Genomic DNA, 19,040 nt, shown 5'->3' on the forward strand with positions numbered 1-19,040 from the left:
CTACCATATGTGCAACACGTGCATTTGCACAGGGCAGCAAGTTTTGAGGGTTCGGCAAAATCTGTCATAACTATATGATTTAAAATAAATATTTCATGTTGGAAACAGATTCATGATGATGGTAGTTAAATTTACTAATTTGATCTATTTGAATATCACGTTCATAAATTATTTAGATGGCATTAGTTTAAGGTCACATGGGCAGTGCTAATGTAAATTTTCAAACAAATCCCAGCATTAATTGCTTGATTGTTGTGAAATACAAGAACTCAATTCTCGAACAGTATAGACGAGTCATTTTAGCTCAAAATTTTGTGATTAGTTAAAAGAAAAAAATAAGCATAGGACTGAGATTAGATGCTTTCGGTTGTAGTGAATAACATACTAAAAGTCCCCAAAAGTCACAAGTGTGCTACGGCCGCCATATTGAAAAATGGCCACCGTAATAAATCCCAATTTTTAAAGTTGTTATCAATAAAGGAAATACTTTATAGGCATGGGGCTATGTGAATAGATGCATTTTGTGGAAGTGAAGAACACACTGAAATTCTCTCAAAAGCGCAACTGTGTCTTGGCCGCCATATTAAATCTGAACGTTGCAATATGAAATATTTAAAAGACGTTATGAATTCTTTATACGTATGCATTTAGCCATAATTAACAAAATACAGAAACAATCTTTTACTACCTCTAGCATATTGCAATATGACAGCCATTTTATTTGATACATTTTTTCTTTTCATCAGTATCAATGAAAATTAAATTTTACTCAAATATGTAAAATCTTGTTGAATATATACAAATTTCAGCAACCTTTGCAGTATCTGTGCAGTTGGCATTTGAAAATAAATACTTTACAAAATTCTCATTAGAAATAAAATAAATCAAACACAAAAGATATTTTACGAAAAAAAAAAAACAAATAAAATTAAATTATGCCAATCATTACTTTTAGTCTATGTCTTCCTCGTCATCAGAAAATATATCACCTGTATTAACCTTATTCGTACAGGAAAGTCCTGACAGTGTTTACACAGAGCAGAATATAACAAACCCGAGTTTCTACAGTAACAGTTGTTACAGCATGTAGATCGACATGTATACTCATGTCCACAATTATTGTCCCATGTCTATAAATATGTTGTAGGAATATAATTTGATAACGAAATCGTCCGGTATTTCTTATAATGTTAGTATGTGTATAATCGGCAAAGACATGCATGTGGCAAATTTTATGTCAAAAGAGCAGTAAATAAGAACAATAAAACGAAATAAAACTTTCTTGTCCATTTAGCAACATTTTGTTTTACTCATTCTAATTTTCGTATTTATAATTCTTTTCCTATGAAATTTACCACAAATATACATTTCCCGATTATACACATAGTATCAGTATTAAAAGTACCCTGCAAAATCACTATCAAATTATATTCTTATAAGAAGACAGTTATAGATATGCGACAATCATTTTGGACATGAGTGTACATGAAATGTGCTTCATCAACTCTAGGGGTGCTGAACTCCTTGTCATCGGCACTGGTGACAAGACATTTCTCAACTGTACCCATCCCAAGACGGTTAGGTTCAATTTATTGTCTTTCTTTAGCTGTACAGTCACGAAAGAAAGTATTCTTCAGTTGACAAAATTATTTTCTTAATAACTCAACAATAAATTAACCTATTACAGTAGCGATTTTGGCAAGTTATCAAATTATAACTATCCTATGAATAACAACAAAAAGATTCAAATTAATTAATTTGTTCCCGAGTTATTGGCAAAAGAAAGTATTTGACATTTGACAAATTTTGTTTTGCCAATAACTCGGGAACAAGAATTAATTGGAATCTTTTTGTTGTTATTCATAGGATAGTTATGATAACTTGCCAAAATCGGTACTGTAATAGGTTAATTTATTGTTGAGTTATTAAGAAAATAATTTTATCAACTGAAGAAAATTTGTCAATTGTCAAATACTTTCTGTTCCGTGTGTACACACGATACGAATGTTGGGCAGCTGCGTCACTTGTAGCAGGTAGTGATTAAAGGTCAAACGTCATGTTGAAAGGTTGTTTGGATATCATGTTATTGTACCTGTAGTACCGTAGATCGTCAAATGTCTGTTGTTGTTCACCACCATACAAGTGTAGTAAAAAAAAAAAATATTTCTCTTGCTTCCACCCAATTAATTGTTGACTCCCTACTTTCTTGACCAGTGAGTACCAGGATCAATATGAGTATGTAGAAAACCGATAGGCTCTGTAGGTCACGAATACGTTGGTCTCGATGTAGCAAAGTGAGGTGTATTGGAACAGGAGTCGAAAAACCGATCGACGGTACCGTCAGAGATGTGGTCACTTCTCGAGATTACCGCGCGCCACTGGAGAGGCTTCCGATGGAGATCTTTGAGTTTATCCTGATCTTTTGATTCTGCTGCTTAATTCTATGTCACACACTACCCATAAAATCACGGAGATCCAGCAGGATATTCACAAGAAGTGACGAGAACCGGCCCAGAAGCACAGGTTGTTTACTTATGAGGGCGCATATCTTCGGTGACCGACGGACCCCTCGGACAATGTAGGTATGGGGAGAACGTGCAGACACGCTAGTTTCTGAATATACAAACTCCGATGTCACGCTTGAAGTTGTTCCAGTGTGGGCCCAAAACAGCCAGACACTGCTGATCGCTTTCGGGTATCTTCACCCATGCGTCAGCTGAGCTTGGTTTGATTTGAATGGGAACATATTCTTGGGCATGGTTGTGATATCTAGCAGGCCCGTAGCTAGGAGTGCGTTATGGGAGCGGCACAGTTCAATTTATTCCCTGACACATACATACACATGCCAGGTTAGAGGGTACCCCTAAGTTCCTTTGAGGAATCCCTCGCACACATTTTGCGGAGGTTTGAAACATACATTTTTCAATCGGCAGGTATGACTTCGAGTGTTTTGTTCTAAACCGCACTTTCTACGTTGCGCTGTTTTTGAATTACAGCCCTCTGAAGTTCGTTTTCTCACGCTTTAGGCACCTTATATCGCCGAAACCAGTGGCGGCGATTGGACGTTAAAAGTGGGGGACAACACATGATCTGAATATTTGTATATCAGTGTTAGTTCTCCTGGTTGTTTCTAACACTTTGTTTGACGAAAGGTTGTATGACTAATAGGATACTATCTTTTTCTGTTAAAATACCGTACATCGTATTTTATATTTTATTAAGTAAATTGATAAAAGCAACACAAGTAGGTACTATAACCCTTGGTACTCTTAAATAGCAAAGGTGTAATAAGAGATTTAATTCCTTGCTTATGAACGTCTTAAAACTCTGTCTGGAAAATTGTGTGATCAGATTACCGGTAGCAATTTAATAACAAATTTTGCAAAACAAATAAATAGAAAGGACAATATTAATCATAGTAATAAACAATGAGGCTTGTTTTGAAAAAGTTACATTGAAACAGGATTAATGAACAACTTTTATTTTTAATTCCACACATGCTTCTAAATGTATGTTATTACTCTTAGAAAGACAGTAAATACTACAAGCACATGTAAAAAAAAATTAAAGAAGTACTTTTGCAGCTTCCCGAAATATGTTAAAATGAAATTAAAATCTTTCAGTTTTACGTTCTACTGTTCCGGCTAGGCTAATGAAGACGGTGATGATGAGAAATGAATTGGTAGAGTGAAGAAAGTGGGAGGAAACGGGAGAACCCCGAGAAAACCCACGCACGCGGTGATTGTCTACCACAAAGTTCACTTGGCTTGAGAGGGACCGTACCAAGGACCTCACGCACCAGAGATGGACGCTCTACCACTGAGCCACCAAGGCCCTTCCGAAATATGTTCGTTGCCAATAGGTGCAGTTTTCACTTTCTTGGAATACATCAAAACTCAACAATACTTAGAATCACTCCACAGTCCAGTTATACAAAATAATCCTAAAACCTAGAATTATGTTGAATTCACTAAATTTAATTGTATATACACTCGTACACCCCTAGACGCATCACTTCACTCGTATATTACACTGCAAAACAGTGAAAAAGGTACAAGTTGTTTCTTATTACTCTCTTTTTGATCAATATTCCTTAATATTAGGAAGAAGAAAAGACATTTAAGAAACTGTCAATTTTTGTGCAATTAAAGAATAACTTTATGAAAGATTTTTCTTTTTCTTTTGTAAAGTGTTTAAGCTTTCTGAACTCCACGGAAAGACAACCAATGCATACTAACTAACGCAACAGCAAATAATATATGTCATATTTTTTTTCTATGAACCAGTAATACATACAATAATTTTACATTTCCAAATGAAACTAGATATAGGGTCTATACATTAATGGGTCACTTCAAAAAAGTGAGGGGGCAACTGCCCCCTTGCTCCCCTAATCGCCGGCCATGGCCGAAACTATCTCTCACTGACCGAAGTTCCAAAGGACTTTTTTGCTGGTTTCGGTGTCGGGGAATCAGCTCCCGAAGTTTGTTCAAATAGTTTCCTACCATCCTGTGTATATATATATATATATATATATATATATATATATATATATATATATATATATATATATATATATAGGGTGTTAATGAATTATACCGACAAACTTAAGAGGTAATTCCTCACATCAAAATAAGGGAAAAAGTTGATATGAACCTATGGGGAAAATTGCATAGTTTCAGAGGTAGGGCTGTCCAAAATCGCGTAAAAGCCAAATTTCAAGAGGTTCTATTTCGAATTCGAAAAAACTGTGCATGGTGGATCTTATTAGCGTAAAGGAAGTCATGCATATTATAAATAATCAGTTACTTTATATATATATATATATATATATATATATATATATATATATATATATATATATATATATATATATATATATATATATATATATATATATATATAGGGTGTTTGAAAACAACAACGACAACGTTTGGGAGGTGATTCTTGACTCCAAGATACGACAAAAAGTATAGTGCACAAATGCTTCCTTTAGGAGTTATAGGCTGCCGAAAACATGAAAAATGAAATTTAAAGGTTCATAGCTTCAAAACTATGCGACGTGTCGTAGTCGGGTCAAGACTTCACTTAGGAACTAGTATGCCCTATCCGAATATCCAAGTTTCATAATCCTCCGATACTTCCGCAACAATTTTTACATAGATAATTGGTGAGAATTTTAATTTATTTGAACGTAGCCGAACTCCATCTACAAAAATTGTTTCGTGAGTATTTTAGGATTCTGAAACGTGTATTTTTGAATAGTACACATATTATTTCCTAAGTGAAGTCTTGTCCAGACTAAGGTACGTCCGATAGTTTTGAAACTATGGACCTTTAAAGTTCCTTTTTTTTTTTTCATGTTTTCGGCAGCCTATATCTCCTAAAGGAAGCATTTCTGCACTATACTTTTTGTCGTATCCTGATGTCAGGAATCATCTAAACGTTGTCGGTGTTGTTTTGAAACACCCTATTATATATATATATATATATATATATATATATATATATATATATATATATATATAGAGAGAGAGAGAGAGAGAGAGAGAGAGAGAGAGAGAGACGGAGAGAGAGAGAGAAAGTAACTGATTATTTATTATATACATATTGTAATATCGTCTACATATGACAACGATACACGTGCTCAACTAAAACAACAACACCTACCAGACGATGTACAGTATGTGATTATTCAACATGTGAGTCGAAGAAGATTACCTCATCGCCATCAAAGAGGACATATTTCTCTTTAATAACATCTTACATGCTTTTGCAGCCTTTATTTTCATAGATAAATTATGAAGTTTTGTCAATTACTGTAGATTCGATTCTCACTGCCAGACATTTTACTATCGACTGGCTTTAACACGTTAACAAATAGAAAATACTTTGAAGTTTTAAGTGTATTTAAAACATATTTTAAGTAGTTTAATATTTAAGTAACAATTATCAATATATGCTTCTTTGTATATCATCTTAAGAGAATCAACCGATCTTTTGATGTTGTAATCGATATCTATAAATTATAGAAAATTTGTCGATAATTCGAAATATCAAAAATATCAAATTATCAGAAAATCGATTAGTAGTAATTTTAATATCGATATTTAGATGTTTCAAAACGGACGGCCCTATCTTCAGCTCACTTCTCTTGTCTTACCATATGCAGTCCCTCTCCTCCCCCTCCAAAGCCTCGTAAATCGAGATATATTTGCATCTTTCCTTAATAAAATTAAATGGGCCTTAAGCAGTCTTTCTGACGCGTGATTAGTGCCATACTAAAAAGTTCGTATAACATTTGTTTCCTGAAGTAGTCAAACCTTTAGTATGATGCTAATCGTACGTCAAAAGGACTCTGCATAAGGCGGAATATATTTAGCAGAGACTGATTAATGTAGTATAAAGATTTCATTTTAAATTTCATCTTATGGAAACAATCTAGTTTTACTATTTTTCTAAGAATATAGCTGGCAGTACTTAACAATAATATATCGCAGTGATGCCAACCCGTGGGAAAAATCCTATTTTGTGGGATTTCTTGACATTATTATTATTATTATTATTATTATTATTATTATTATTATTATTATTATTATTATTATTATTATTATTATTATTATTATTATTATTATTATTATTATTATTATTTGGATAGTGATAAAGGGAATTTTCGTCAAAATTGACACCATATATGGCATTTTTCAGCTTATTTTATCAACACCAACAAAATTTTCTATGAGAGAGAAGTAGGCTAATGACGCCTTAATAGACGGGAAGTCAATGTTAATTATGAAAAAGTCATTTGAAAGTCCGTGTTAGTGTAAAAAAGATTTATGCAGGAACTTGCAAATCTCAAAAATCAAGCAACAAGTAACATAAATTGTACTCTAGATTTTTTTTTTTTAAATCCATAAGCAGAAGATAGTAAATTACCATACGAGAAATGCTAATTTCTAAAACTCCCCTAATGGAAGAACTGGAGAATAAAGTTTGGCTAGTTCCATTACGTTCAGTAGAACATTTTAACACAAAAGTGTGATGAAAGTAGTAAATTGTGACAAGAAAATGTGCTTTTTTTCATCAAGAATTTCAATAGTCCCTTTTAAGGAAAATACTTATTAGTAGAGCAACCCACATTATGATTTATTTTTTGTTTAGTTATGCTTTATTTTTTTCCAATTAATTTCAATCATTGTTTTACATTAATCATGTATAATGTATAATATTTACTATATATTAAATATTCTAAATATCTTGATCTATTTATTAATATTTTATGCAACCAATTTCTTTCATATTTAATGTACTTTCTACTTAATGTACTGTAAAGAGATATCTGCTCGAGTCAGTTTTTCTTATCACTTGTGTGCACCTTAGAGGTGCGTATATACAGAAAGGGAAAGTAAAAGATACCACCGAAGAGTACAGAAAGTGCTCAAGTTCAAGAGATAGACATAACAGTGCAGTGTGGAGTTCTTGTATACTATTCATTGTTAGTGGAAAGTTTTCCTCTTCTTTTACTTTTTTTTCTCCACATCAAAGGATTACACCGAAAAGAAGTTTACAGGAATAAAAATAATGTTCTCAATGATTTTGCGTTGTAAATATTGGTTTTAAAAATATTAATACACTATGTTAAACTTGCAGTTGAACATAATTTTCCAAGAATTGTGCAATATATTTTAAATTATGCTTTATGCTTTATTTTCTAAAATTATGCTTTATTATGCTTTTAAAATTGTTTCTTCTGGACCCTTAGACAACCACAACCATGTTTAAGGTACCAACCATATGTGTAAATCGCTATTATGCTTTTTATGCTTTTGGGTTGCTCTACTTATTAGGAATTTAGAATTCAGTCCAATCTCAAAAAAGTTAGTAGCACATAGTAGTTATAATTTTCATATTATTTTATAAATTTTGAAAAATTTGTAATTAGTATAACGCATGGGAAATTTAAGAGGAAAATGGGAATTTTTGTCTTTCAAAACGGGATTTTATAATATTCTAGGCTAGCATCATTGACTTACCGTCTTTTCGGGTGTACAGTACACTTCAGCTGTACTCTTTCTTTTCTTATAAAAACAATCTAGTTCTATATTTTTCTGAGAATATAGATATGTGGCCAAGGGCGCCCATGTTATGGTTTCCAAGGGGGGGGGGCAAATATAAGAGGTTTCAAATATAGTTTCAAATTTTGCTATAACTAATGTAAAAATTCTATTGGGCTTTCAAAATTCCCAAGTACGATTTCCTCTTGGGGAGATCGCCCCACCTTGCCCCCCTGATGAGCGCCCTTGTATGTGGCACCTCTTATCGTCTTTTCGGATGTAAAATAATAGTGGTTGAATACTACAGAGTGGCCCAAAAGTAGGTATACTGACCTACATATATAAAGATACGGGACTCTATACCTACTTTTGGGCCACTCTGTATATAGACGTAGTGTCTTGTTGTATTTGTCCCCTAGCTAAACTTCAAATCTCTCCCAAAAAAATTTCTGGGTGCGTGCTTGCAACTATATACTATACCTAACATGCCATTACATAGTCAAACGTGGAAGGCAATACCTGAAAAGCATTCAATGTCGATCTATTTTTGTAAGGATACCGATTCATTGTTGAATTAGTTTATAACTTCCTGCAATTTTAGTGCCTTAGACCAGGGTGCAAAATTTCAAAGTCAGATGCACTCGCCAATCCAAAAGTGATATTCGCCAGTATCTCTCACATACAAATTATGAGCTCCCCCCGACACACACACACGGCAATTAGTTTGAGAAAGAAAGACTTCACATTCCGTGTTTTCTCTCAGTGACTAGTTTTGTGCGGAACAGAAACTGCGCAACCCTGTGAGTTTAGGCATAAACCACTCCTGCTAACCTGGTCGCCAGCTCTAAATTTCTAGTCGCCAATGGAGACCTGGCGATTGGAAATGTTGCGCCCTGCTTTAGACATTGCTTTCGAGCTATACAACTTCTATTCCCAGATGTTTCCTCTCTTATTATTATTTGACTATTTTCCCATGTCTGAGCGTAAGAATGAAACGTTTTTACTATTATATGTCAATTACTCCCGTATATCAGAACTCCCAAAGCTGAATCTTATGTCAAACAGCTCCAACTAGATTGCTGACTCGGTAGAGTAACGAGCAATGATGCCAACCCGGAACTTTATAAAATCCCATCTCGAATGAGAGAAATTCCCATTTTGCTCTTAAATTTCTCACGTGCTATACTAATTACAAAAACTTCAAAATCTATAAAATGGGGAAATTAAAACTACTTTATGATGTCACTTATTTTCTTCAACATCGATGTTTGTAATCAATTTTTACGTTGAATTTATATTACAAAACAATCATAAGTAACAACTCTTATTGATATGCGACTGGGATCTAAGTTCGCACCTAAAGATATAAAATCCAAGTTGAGGTTATGAAAGAAATCTAGAACAAGATGACACTGTGATAACAAAATCAAAAACAATCTCCATTATCTAAAAACAGTTTTTACTTGGAATCATTGTAAATTTTTGATTAATTAATTTTTGAAGTATACATTTAAAATATTTTTTATGCTTACCTTCGTATGCTTTTCCTTAGGAATTTACAAATTCTTTCACATTACAGTTGTTTCTTACTCATTTACAATATTTTTTTTCAAAACACTAATTTATTATTTTGTCCCAGGAATAAAGTTTAAACTGCTATTGATACATATCAAGGGATTATAAAATGATGTTTTTGGTATTCCCATCGTTAATGTTTGTAAAATATCATAATCCTAATTTCATAGAAAAATGTAGCACCAATGCATTTTATATATTATTATTTACCAGGAATTGCGTAAGTTTGGTGAGAGGAGGGTGATTACAGAAGAAAGATTGGTAATAGTATACAACAGCTCCTCATCGTGTTCCGTACTCGAGGATAGTTCTTACTCTTGCACCACGTACAGAAATGGTGGTATGTCATGTACAAGTGGTAATAGAACACATAAGAAACCCAGATCATGTTGTACTCACACTGGAATATGCAGTATGAGTACACCGTGATCTGCGTTTCTTATGTGTGCTATTACAACTTCTACATGAAATACCATCGCGTTTGTACGTAATGCAACAGTAAGAACTATCCACGAGTACAAGACATGCAATATGCGTTCAAGTCCCTCCCCCCCCCACACACACATAGTGAAATATAAAGTACAAGGGCACTACAGAGGCGCACATAAAGTGCACCGTACTCGAGGATAGTTGAAACTCTTGCACCACGTTCAGAAATGGTGGTATGTCATGTACAAGTTTTAGTCGATAAGTAAATGGAAGTCGCTTTGTTACCCCATTTTCAAGTTCCTAGATCCTCAATGAATAATCCGTAAAAAACTGAACTTCGTGAGTCCTCGGGAAATGATGAGGACCTGTTGTATACTATATCCGAAAGATTTCTTCCAATGCTTTTTCCGGGGAAAGTGTTTCTAGCATCGCTACTACGTTCCCTCTTTGCACAGCCATAATCTTTCTATAAGATTTTCTTCAATATTTGAGTGAATTATCTGTAAATTTCAATTTTCTAAATTTATCAAATATTTGGTGAATAAGTATTTTTTCTAATTACAAGAGATGATTGAATATGTTGATGAAAATAAAAAGTAAATTTTCTGGTCAGAATTTGGTATTTTCATACTGCTTTTATGCGATAATCATCTATTAAACGCAACGAAACTAGATAAAATTCATTGTCTAGTTATTTTGTGTGGGACGTTTTAGAAATGGTCTGTTTTTTCTGTGGTAATTTACTTAACCATATTATTTTTTAAAAAAAATTCCGGAATATTTTTGTTGCGTTTTTTAAAATCACAAGTTACTGCATAAATCACTTTCCCACTAACAGGTACTTTCCAATTAATTTGGCAATTAACACTGATTTCACATTTACTCAAACGACATTAGCTTACTTTCCTCTAATAGAGAATTTTGTTGGCATCGACAAAGCAAGCATGCGAAAAATCCCACATATACAGCCAATTTTTACGAAAATTCTCTTTATCCGTAATTAGGAAATTAATGTCAAAAAACTCATAAAATGGGATTTTTCCTACAGTGTTGTGACTGATAAAGGACAGGGGTTTTTATCTTGGCTTTCAGCGGATAGCGAAGCAGCAAAACGCATGGAATATAAGATCAAAGTTATGATTTAAAATCAATTTTAAATATGGAAAATGTCTTATTAGTATGTTTTTATCATAAGTAACTTTTTACAAAAAGGAGATAGTGGGTGTTAGTCCATCACGGATGTACAATAGGATGTTTGGAGATTATTCAAACAAATTTTAAGAATATGTACTGGAGGTTATACCAAATTAAACACGAATCCTCATTCTGTAAGACGGCTTGACCTATCGGATGATTTTAACTAGGAAAGCTAAATGTGTTTAATACATTGCCACTCTGTCCTGTGCAATTAAGATTTGCAGTTTTTTGCTTTCAAATAATTTTTCATTTAGTCTCACGCTGTTAAATTGACAAAATACCACCATAATTCAAAAATCTGAAATCTGTATTTGTCTAAATCCATCTCACAATGTATGATTAAAATGAATAAGTTTCTTCAATTTTAAGATTGAACGTGTCTCAAATATGAAAGATATTGCTACTTTTTTCAAAATCGTCTCCCTCTACCTGGACATATTTAAATCAAATTTAGATGCAACCGAATTGGGAAAATTTTTGGACAACTTTTTCCTGACATTTACGTATTGTAATTAAATTTTGAATATACTGTAGTCAACATTTGGGGCAAATAAATATTTATAGAAGCACATACATATCAATATGTTAGTTGACGGGAAATAAAGGGACTGAAATAAAGGGACGTATTTTTTTTCTTAGCACTCGTTTTGATTAGAAATTCAGAAAATTAGGGAAATTGTGGTTGTGTGTGCAAAATTTGGAGGAGAAATTGTATGTTCTCAAAAAGAAACAGTTTTGGGATCAAAAGATCAAATATATTTCAGTAAAAAATTTTAAATTTTTTTGAATGCTTTATATCTGGAGAATTACATATAGTGTAGCCAAACCCAAACTATCACTTAACTCAGTATGATATGCAAAAATACGAAAACTCGATTTAAGGGCCGTTCAAAAAGTTTGTTGCCCCAGATCCAAAAACTAATTATGGGCCAAGATCGCAATCGTTTGATGTATTTTTGGATCATTCCTAGAATTCTTGTTCCTGTTTCTCAAAGAAGTGTGTCAATTGTTTTGACAATTCAATCTTCTCGTATTTGAGTCAAATTTAGTAGATAATTTTCATTTTTTTTTGTACGCTATCAAATATAATGTAGGAATACTCCTCTGATACTAAAATGCGGCAAACATCGATATTAAGTCCATCCCGATATGGCGTAATCAAAGCAAAAATGCTGCTTTCTCGTACAATTCCGTTTTCAATGAGCCGTAAACAATTCCTTCTCTACAGACAAGATTTTATGTTCATTAACCTACCTAAGATATGTTCATTAACCTACGTTATCCATATTACTTACCTGACTTTGGAAATGTAACTACCCATATGTCATCTTCTCTAACTTTTAAATTGTGAATTCGATCTGAGTCATAACCGTGAGTCAAAACACAGTCCGTAACTGTGTCTTTAGCTAAACTAATGAATTGGAAACCCATTGTTAACTGCTTAGCTTTCAAAGCTAAGTCATCAGTCAGCTGTTCCATCTTCATTTTTGGACGAGTAGTTGATTTGGACGACACTCCGGTGAGAATTTCTGAAACAGTGTGGCAGGTAGAAGTCCTTGATTCCTTCTTTTGATTTGTAACTTCCTTTAAGTACTGTTGTACTGTACTCGGAAAGTGCCTGTGTACCGTTAATATCGACCACAGATTATTTCCGAGGATACGTCATGCTTCAATTGTCTTCTTAATAGCTGTAGATAAAATCGCAATATGGGTCACATGTTATCTTCCATGAAAAAACATTCATTACGTTATGATTGTACGTCATATGCATTACCTAGCAGAAATTTTGTATTCAGCTGCATTATCTAAAATATTTAAAATCATTTTAAGTTAAATTTATTTTAAACTCATATCCGGATTATGCAATCAGAATTTATGAGATAAAAAAGAAGAGAAATTGGACCACCCATTTTGAGAATTAACTCAGAGAAATAACAAATGACGGTAATGTTGACAGTATGATAAAGTCAGCGAAGATAAGCTTTAATGTATTAGCGCCACAGGAAACTTCATTTTCACGTGAACCATATACTAAAGTAATTTTGAGGCACTGTTTATCTTGTACTTCACAAGAAGAAGCGATAAAAATAGTTAGACATAAATTTTAATCATTTTAGGTGAAATACAATGACATTGACAATTTTGTTTAGTAACACTCAAAAATTAAAGGAATGCAACTATCAATTACTCATGAAGTAAATCTAGTGTTCATTCATATCACATTCAAAGTTATTCTTCTGAGTAGATTCTTTGGAGGCTCGTGATTCTGAATCATAACTTGACTGACATGTGGAATGACATAAATGCTGCCATTTTGTGCTAATAATCACATGCTTTATATCATTAATGCTAATGTCATAATTACATATAACAATAAATAAAGTATTTTATCTAAATTACATGATCTGTTAAGATCATGACATTGAATTTCCATAATATCTAAAATATGGACTCTGAAACATTATTGAGCTTAAAAAACAAGGTAGATAAAACTTCAGCGAAGGATGTGACACTTGATGGACTATTTTCATATCTTATCAGAGTATGGACATTAAGGTACCGTAAAGTATTCTCAATTTACATATATTTTCATGGTTTTACTCTGGTTATCTTTTATTCTTATTTCTTATAGTTTGAAACGACAAAGATCATATTATTTTCTCATTATTTTTGTTGCTGAACTTTCACCTCTAGTGTAAGTGTTTCTTGGTTCGATATCAGGTCATGAGTTTATGGTGGATAACTTTGATTATGCGAGTTATCTAGTTTCCTCCATACTCTAATTTACCAATTATCTCAATATCGGATTCACTTTCATTAACCGTCCGTCTCCTTTAGCCCAAGGGTATAACCATGGGACGTTAAAAATTTTATTTTTATATTTCATTTTCGAGATTATGTATTTACCATTTTCCATCGTATCATCTATCTATTTTAAATATTTTATACTAGATTTTACAAAATTGAAAGGAGAAAGAATAAATGTCAGGGACGTTCAACTTATAACTGGAATTTCTTCTTTTCCACGTGTTGCTGTGTGCAGCTTGGCATCCGCCCGTGTCCCTTCCTGTGATAAGTGTAGTCCAGACACTTTTCTGCGATGATGGACACTTGAGGACATGGACAATAGCAGCAAGCCTGGCATTGTGGAGCTGGCGGCCCCAGTGGCTCAGTGCTGCATCATCAAGTTCCTCCTAAAGGAAGGTGTGAAACCTGCTGAAATCTTCAGAAGATTAAGTGCGTAGTACGGCGAAGAAACCCTCTCTTTGTCGCAAGTGTGTTCATAATTCAAGGCAGAAAGAGAATCTGTTCTCAACGTGGCCCGTACTCCACGCCAAGCTACAGTCAACGAAACCAACATTCGTCGGATGGAGCAGCTCATTCAAAGTAATCGACGCATCGATGTGAGAGATTCGAGTACGAGAACAAACATCACTGTGGGAAGTGTGGAAACGATCACACATGAACACCTGTCTTTCTAAAACAAAATCACAGCCAAATCATAAATACTAACGTTCGACCAGAAGCAGAGTAGGAAAAACGTCTCGTCTCAGCATCTGCAGCAATTTCAGAGAAAAGTCGAGAGCATCCTTGCAAAGATAATCGATAACAAGATGCATCATTACACTCCGAAGTCAAAGTGCTCCAGCATGCAGTCGAGGCAACCAGAGTCACCCCTGCCAAAAAAATTCAAGGCACAAGCGTCCGCTGGCAAACTAATGCTGACGGTATTCTGGAATAAAGAGGGGGTGATATACATTGATTTCCTGGCATGCGGGGCCACAATCAATAAGGCATACTACAGCAACCTCCTTCGGACTAAAGTCAAAGAGGCTTTGAGGAGAAAAGGGCGGTAGACGGTGAAAGATGCCGTCATCATTCTGCATGACAACGCGTATCCTCATACAGCCACAACAATGTCCACAGCTATAAACAAAGTTGGTTGGGAGATCTAGACTATACCCTGTATATTCTGATCTGTGGCCTTGCAATTTCCATCCTTTTGGTCCCCTCAAAAGGTGGTCCGAAAGAATTCTACGCTGCAAGGATACGGGTACTCCCACACTGATGGGAGAAATGTGTACACTCATGTCCAAAATGATTGTCGCATGTTTATAAATATGTTGTTGTAGGAATATCATTTGATAACGAATTTGCCCGGTATTTCTTATAATGTTAGTGTGTGTATAATCGGCAAAGACATGTATGTGAAAAATTTTATGTCAAAAGAGCCGTAAATAAGAACAATAAAAAGAAAATGAAACTTTCTTGTCCATTTAGCAACATTTCGTTTTACTTATTCTAATTTTCGTATTTATAATTCTTTTCCTATGAAATTTACGACAAATATACATTTCCCGATTATACACATAGTATCAGTGTTAAAAGTGCCCTGAGGAATCATTATGAAATTATATTCTTACAAGAATACAGTTATATATGTACGATGATCATTTTGGACATGACTATACATGGGGAATATCTTGAAAAAGAACAGTAATTGATTCGCATGTTATCTTCTCTATGTAAGAGAAAATAAATTCTGGTTATAACTTGAACATCTTTCGTATTAACATGCAAGTCAACTATGTAGACTCGAGCGAGAGAGAATTAGGTAAAGACTATACCTAGATAATAATGATCATGTTTATATATCTATGTAATGATTATCAACATTTTGAGCATAATGTTTCATTCGAGTTCGTTGGATAACGTCTACGCAGAATTTCATCAACTGGAAAGGGTAATCACTTCATACCATTTCTGGTGTTTGTATATACAGGGTGTATCAAAAGGACTTTCAACTTTGAAAACTTATATTGATTTATTAATTTATCTTACACAGACATGGTTTTGGTGTCATTTTGTAGCAAAATACATCAAATCTTGACTCACGTAGTGCACTAGTTTAGAAACAAGCCACCGCAAGCGCTAGCCACAGTTGCAGCAAATATGGCTGTCTTTACTGGTCCCGAGCGCGCTATCTGTGTGTTTGGTTTGAAGAATCCAAGTCTGCGACAACTGCGCAACGTAATATTCGTACAAAGTATGGTAAAGATCCTCTCAGTAGCCCTACTACTTATCAGTGGAATAAGTGTTTTATTGAAACTGGATGTTCGGTAAGACACAACAAATCTTCAGGTCATCCGCGTAAGTCTGAAGACGTTGTAGAGCAAGTGAGACTTCAGATAGGATGTGCCGCATCATCAATTGAGGCCATATGTATTTTGCTACAAAATGGCATCAAAACCTTGTCTGTAAGCTAAATAAATAAATCAATATGCGTTTTCAAAGTTCTAAAGTCCTTTGTGATACACTCTGTATATGTTAATGTGGTCAATGTTTATTTTTGCACAGTACCTTGCTCAAGTGGGTTAAAAATGTGGAACCCCACTTGCATACGTCACTGGTCTACATACAAAATAGTGCTCATGGTCTACCTCTGACATGCTTCTTAACGAAGCAAGGAATAAGTTAATTGATTTCATAATTTTCAGTGGCAACAAAAGTGCAAGGTTTTAAAAGTTTCAGTTTCAGTTTCAAACAGCGTAGCTGCTAGGTAAAGAAAGCGTAGGTCGATATATAATTCGTATTTATTTTCATGGACTGTGTTTTCTTGCCTTTCTCTGATCTTTAATAAAAGTAAAATAGTGTATATAATCAGTTTTTCGCTTAAAAAGATATCTTCAGACCACTAAATTTGGAACAAGGACAGATCTAGTCATGTACGAAGTCCTTTTTTCCGATTTTCGCCTCGGGGAGATTTTCCATTAAGGCTAAAAATGTATCCACATTTTTGTCAGTTTTCTAAGAACTCCTGGCCTATATGCAACCAGCTTGATACTTCGGTGTAGGAAGTTTATATAACAACATAGGATAAACAAGCTGATAATGAAATAATTGTGGAAACATTCTTCTTTCTTTCATTCAAGCTCTGAATGAAGACTGGGCAATGATAGGTCCTCTTTTTATCCATGTTCTAAATTAAGCCCCGGCAAACGAGGGTGAATAAAAAAGTAGTGCCTCCCTCGCTATAATTGTGTTTCTATTACTACCTATTGAACTATCTATACATAATGTTATAAAGGTAATCTTACTCTACTAACATAGGTTTTTCCCTTTCAGATTAACTGGTTAGAACCAAGGATCTGAAGCTAAACGAAAGAATTGTCATTGAATTATTGGTGGAACTAGGTTAACGAATTAAGGAAATCCATAATCGCTCTAAAACTGTTTATGGGGACCCTGTCAGGGACATCAGCGATGTGCAGGATTGGGTTACGAAATTTAGAAACGAAGAAACAGAAATTGCAGATAAACCGAGAAACTGTCTGCCGATAATAATAATAATCGTGGACACAGAGGCAAATGGAAAATGTGCTGATATATTGATTCGAGAAGACAGGCGCATTACAGTTCAAAATGTTGCTGATGCATTGATCGAGCTCTGTGATTCTGCCCAATGAATAATTACAGACTTGGGATATCACAAAGTCACAGGCTCAATGACGTGGATGAAATTAAAACAGCTTTTAAATCATGGGTCAAGAAACAAACCCCTGATTTTTTTCCAAAGCGATTTTGATGGCTTGGGTCTACAATGTAGCAAATGTATTCAAAATCATGGAGACTATGTTGAATGGTAGTTTTCTGTACTACATTGCCACAAAAGGGGATAGATATATTCATGAAATACGTATGAACTCTTAGCAGGAAATGCACTCTTACTGCCCTAGAAAATATTTCTTAAGGAAGGAGTTGTAGATTGACTTTAGGAGAGCTTAGTATAACTACAACTTGTGCACACATGTATAACTGTAGTGCATAAAACACGAATTAACTTAAAAATACAAACCAGCTTGTGCTACGTAGTGACTAAAAAGCATAAGTGGCACTTAGAAGTAATGTAATAATTTTCTTCCTTGGATATTACAAATTCGTGTTCCCATAAAATGGAATAACGCCCAAACTTTTGCGCCATCTCACCATATTTGGCTCAGATGCAACTCCCCCCTTTTATTATTTTCCGCGCTACATTTCGACGTTTTTTTTCCGAAGTTGGTCATCTGCCTGGTTATCGAACAAAAGTCCCCCCCCTTTTTTAGAAAAAATGTTACAATTTCGCTAATTTCTGTTAATATTATGTTAGGTTATGTACATATTCACTTTATGGAGGGTCTTCAGTGAATGTACATGATAAGAAGTATTGTGCAAAAGATACCAATCAACTTCTGCTAGGTGGGAACTAAAAAGCCCGAATGCTATCTAACCGAGTCAGGGCAGAAGCGCAGCAAGAGGGTCCAAGTAGAGTGGTAGCGAGGAGGTGCGTTCATAGGAACAGACACGTCAGTGAAGGTGAGTATACAGTGAACTAACATAGCGCAAAACACACTTTCGTGCTGAATTATATATTTGTACGTTACTAAAGACGTTATACATATTGTTCTGATATGTTTTCATTGCTTCTATATTTGTGTTTCAAAGTAATATAAAGCATTACTAATGTAAATTTCGTATTTATGTGTATCATCGCACATTTCTATAGTTGTGTGTCATGAGTTAGCACATTGACTTCAGATACTTCACTTCACTTCACTTTGTATACTGTGGGTTACTAGCCACCTCATGGGAGAATCCGTGCATAACAGGTTTAACATATTTACTATGCGGTAACCTTGCGCCAAATAGTTTCCTTCGCTTGCCAAATAGTTCCATGTTTAAAACGCTTATATAACAAAAAATAAATAAAATAAAATAAAAGTACAACTTTTTTGCTCTCCATGC

At 34.3% G+C, this 19,040-nt stretch overlaps 1 protein-coding gene across 1 annotated transcript in view; it reads right to left on the minus strand.

The window, feature by feature from the left end:
• LOC145667019 (luciferin sulfotransferase-like) overlaps positions 1-12,875 on the minus strand; it is a 50,850-nt gene extending 37,975 nt beyond the window's left edge. Inside the window, exon 1 of the mRNA XM_081734705.1 lies at positions 12,551-12,875. Coding sequence (XP_081590831.1) covers positions 12,551-12,740 — 190 coding nt within the window. The 5' untranslated portion in view covers positions 12,741-12,875. The remainder of the gene's footprint in view (positions 1-12,550) is intronic.
• Between the last annotated feature and the right edge of the window lie 6,165 nt (positions 12,876-19,040).

This window comes from Thermobia domestica, chromosome 12 (genome assembly GCF_964235325.1).
Source record: "Thermobia domestica chromosome 12, izTheDome1.hap1.1, whole genome shotgun sequence".
Taxonomy (NCBI): domain Eukaryota; kingdom Metazoa; phylum Arthropoda; class Insecta; order Zygentoma; family Lepismatidae; genus Thermobia; species Thermobia domestica.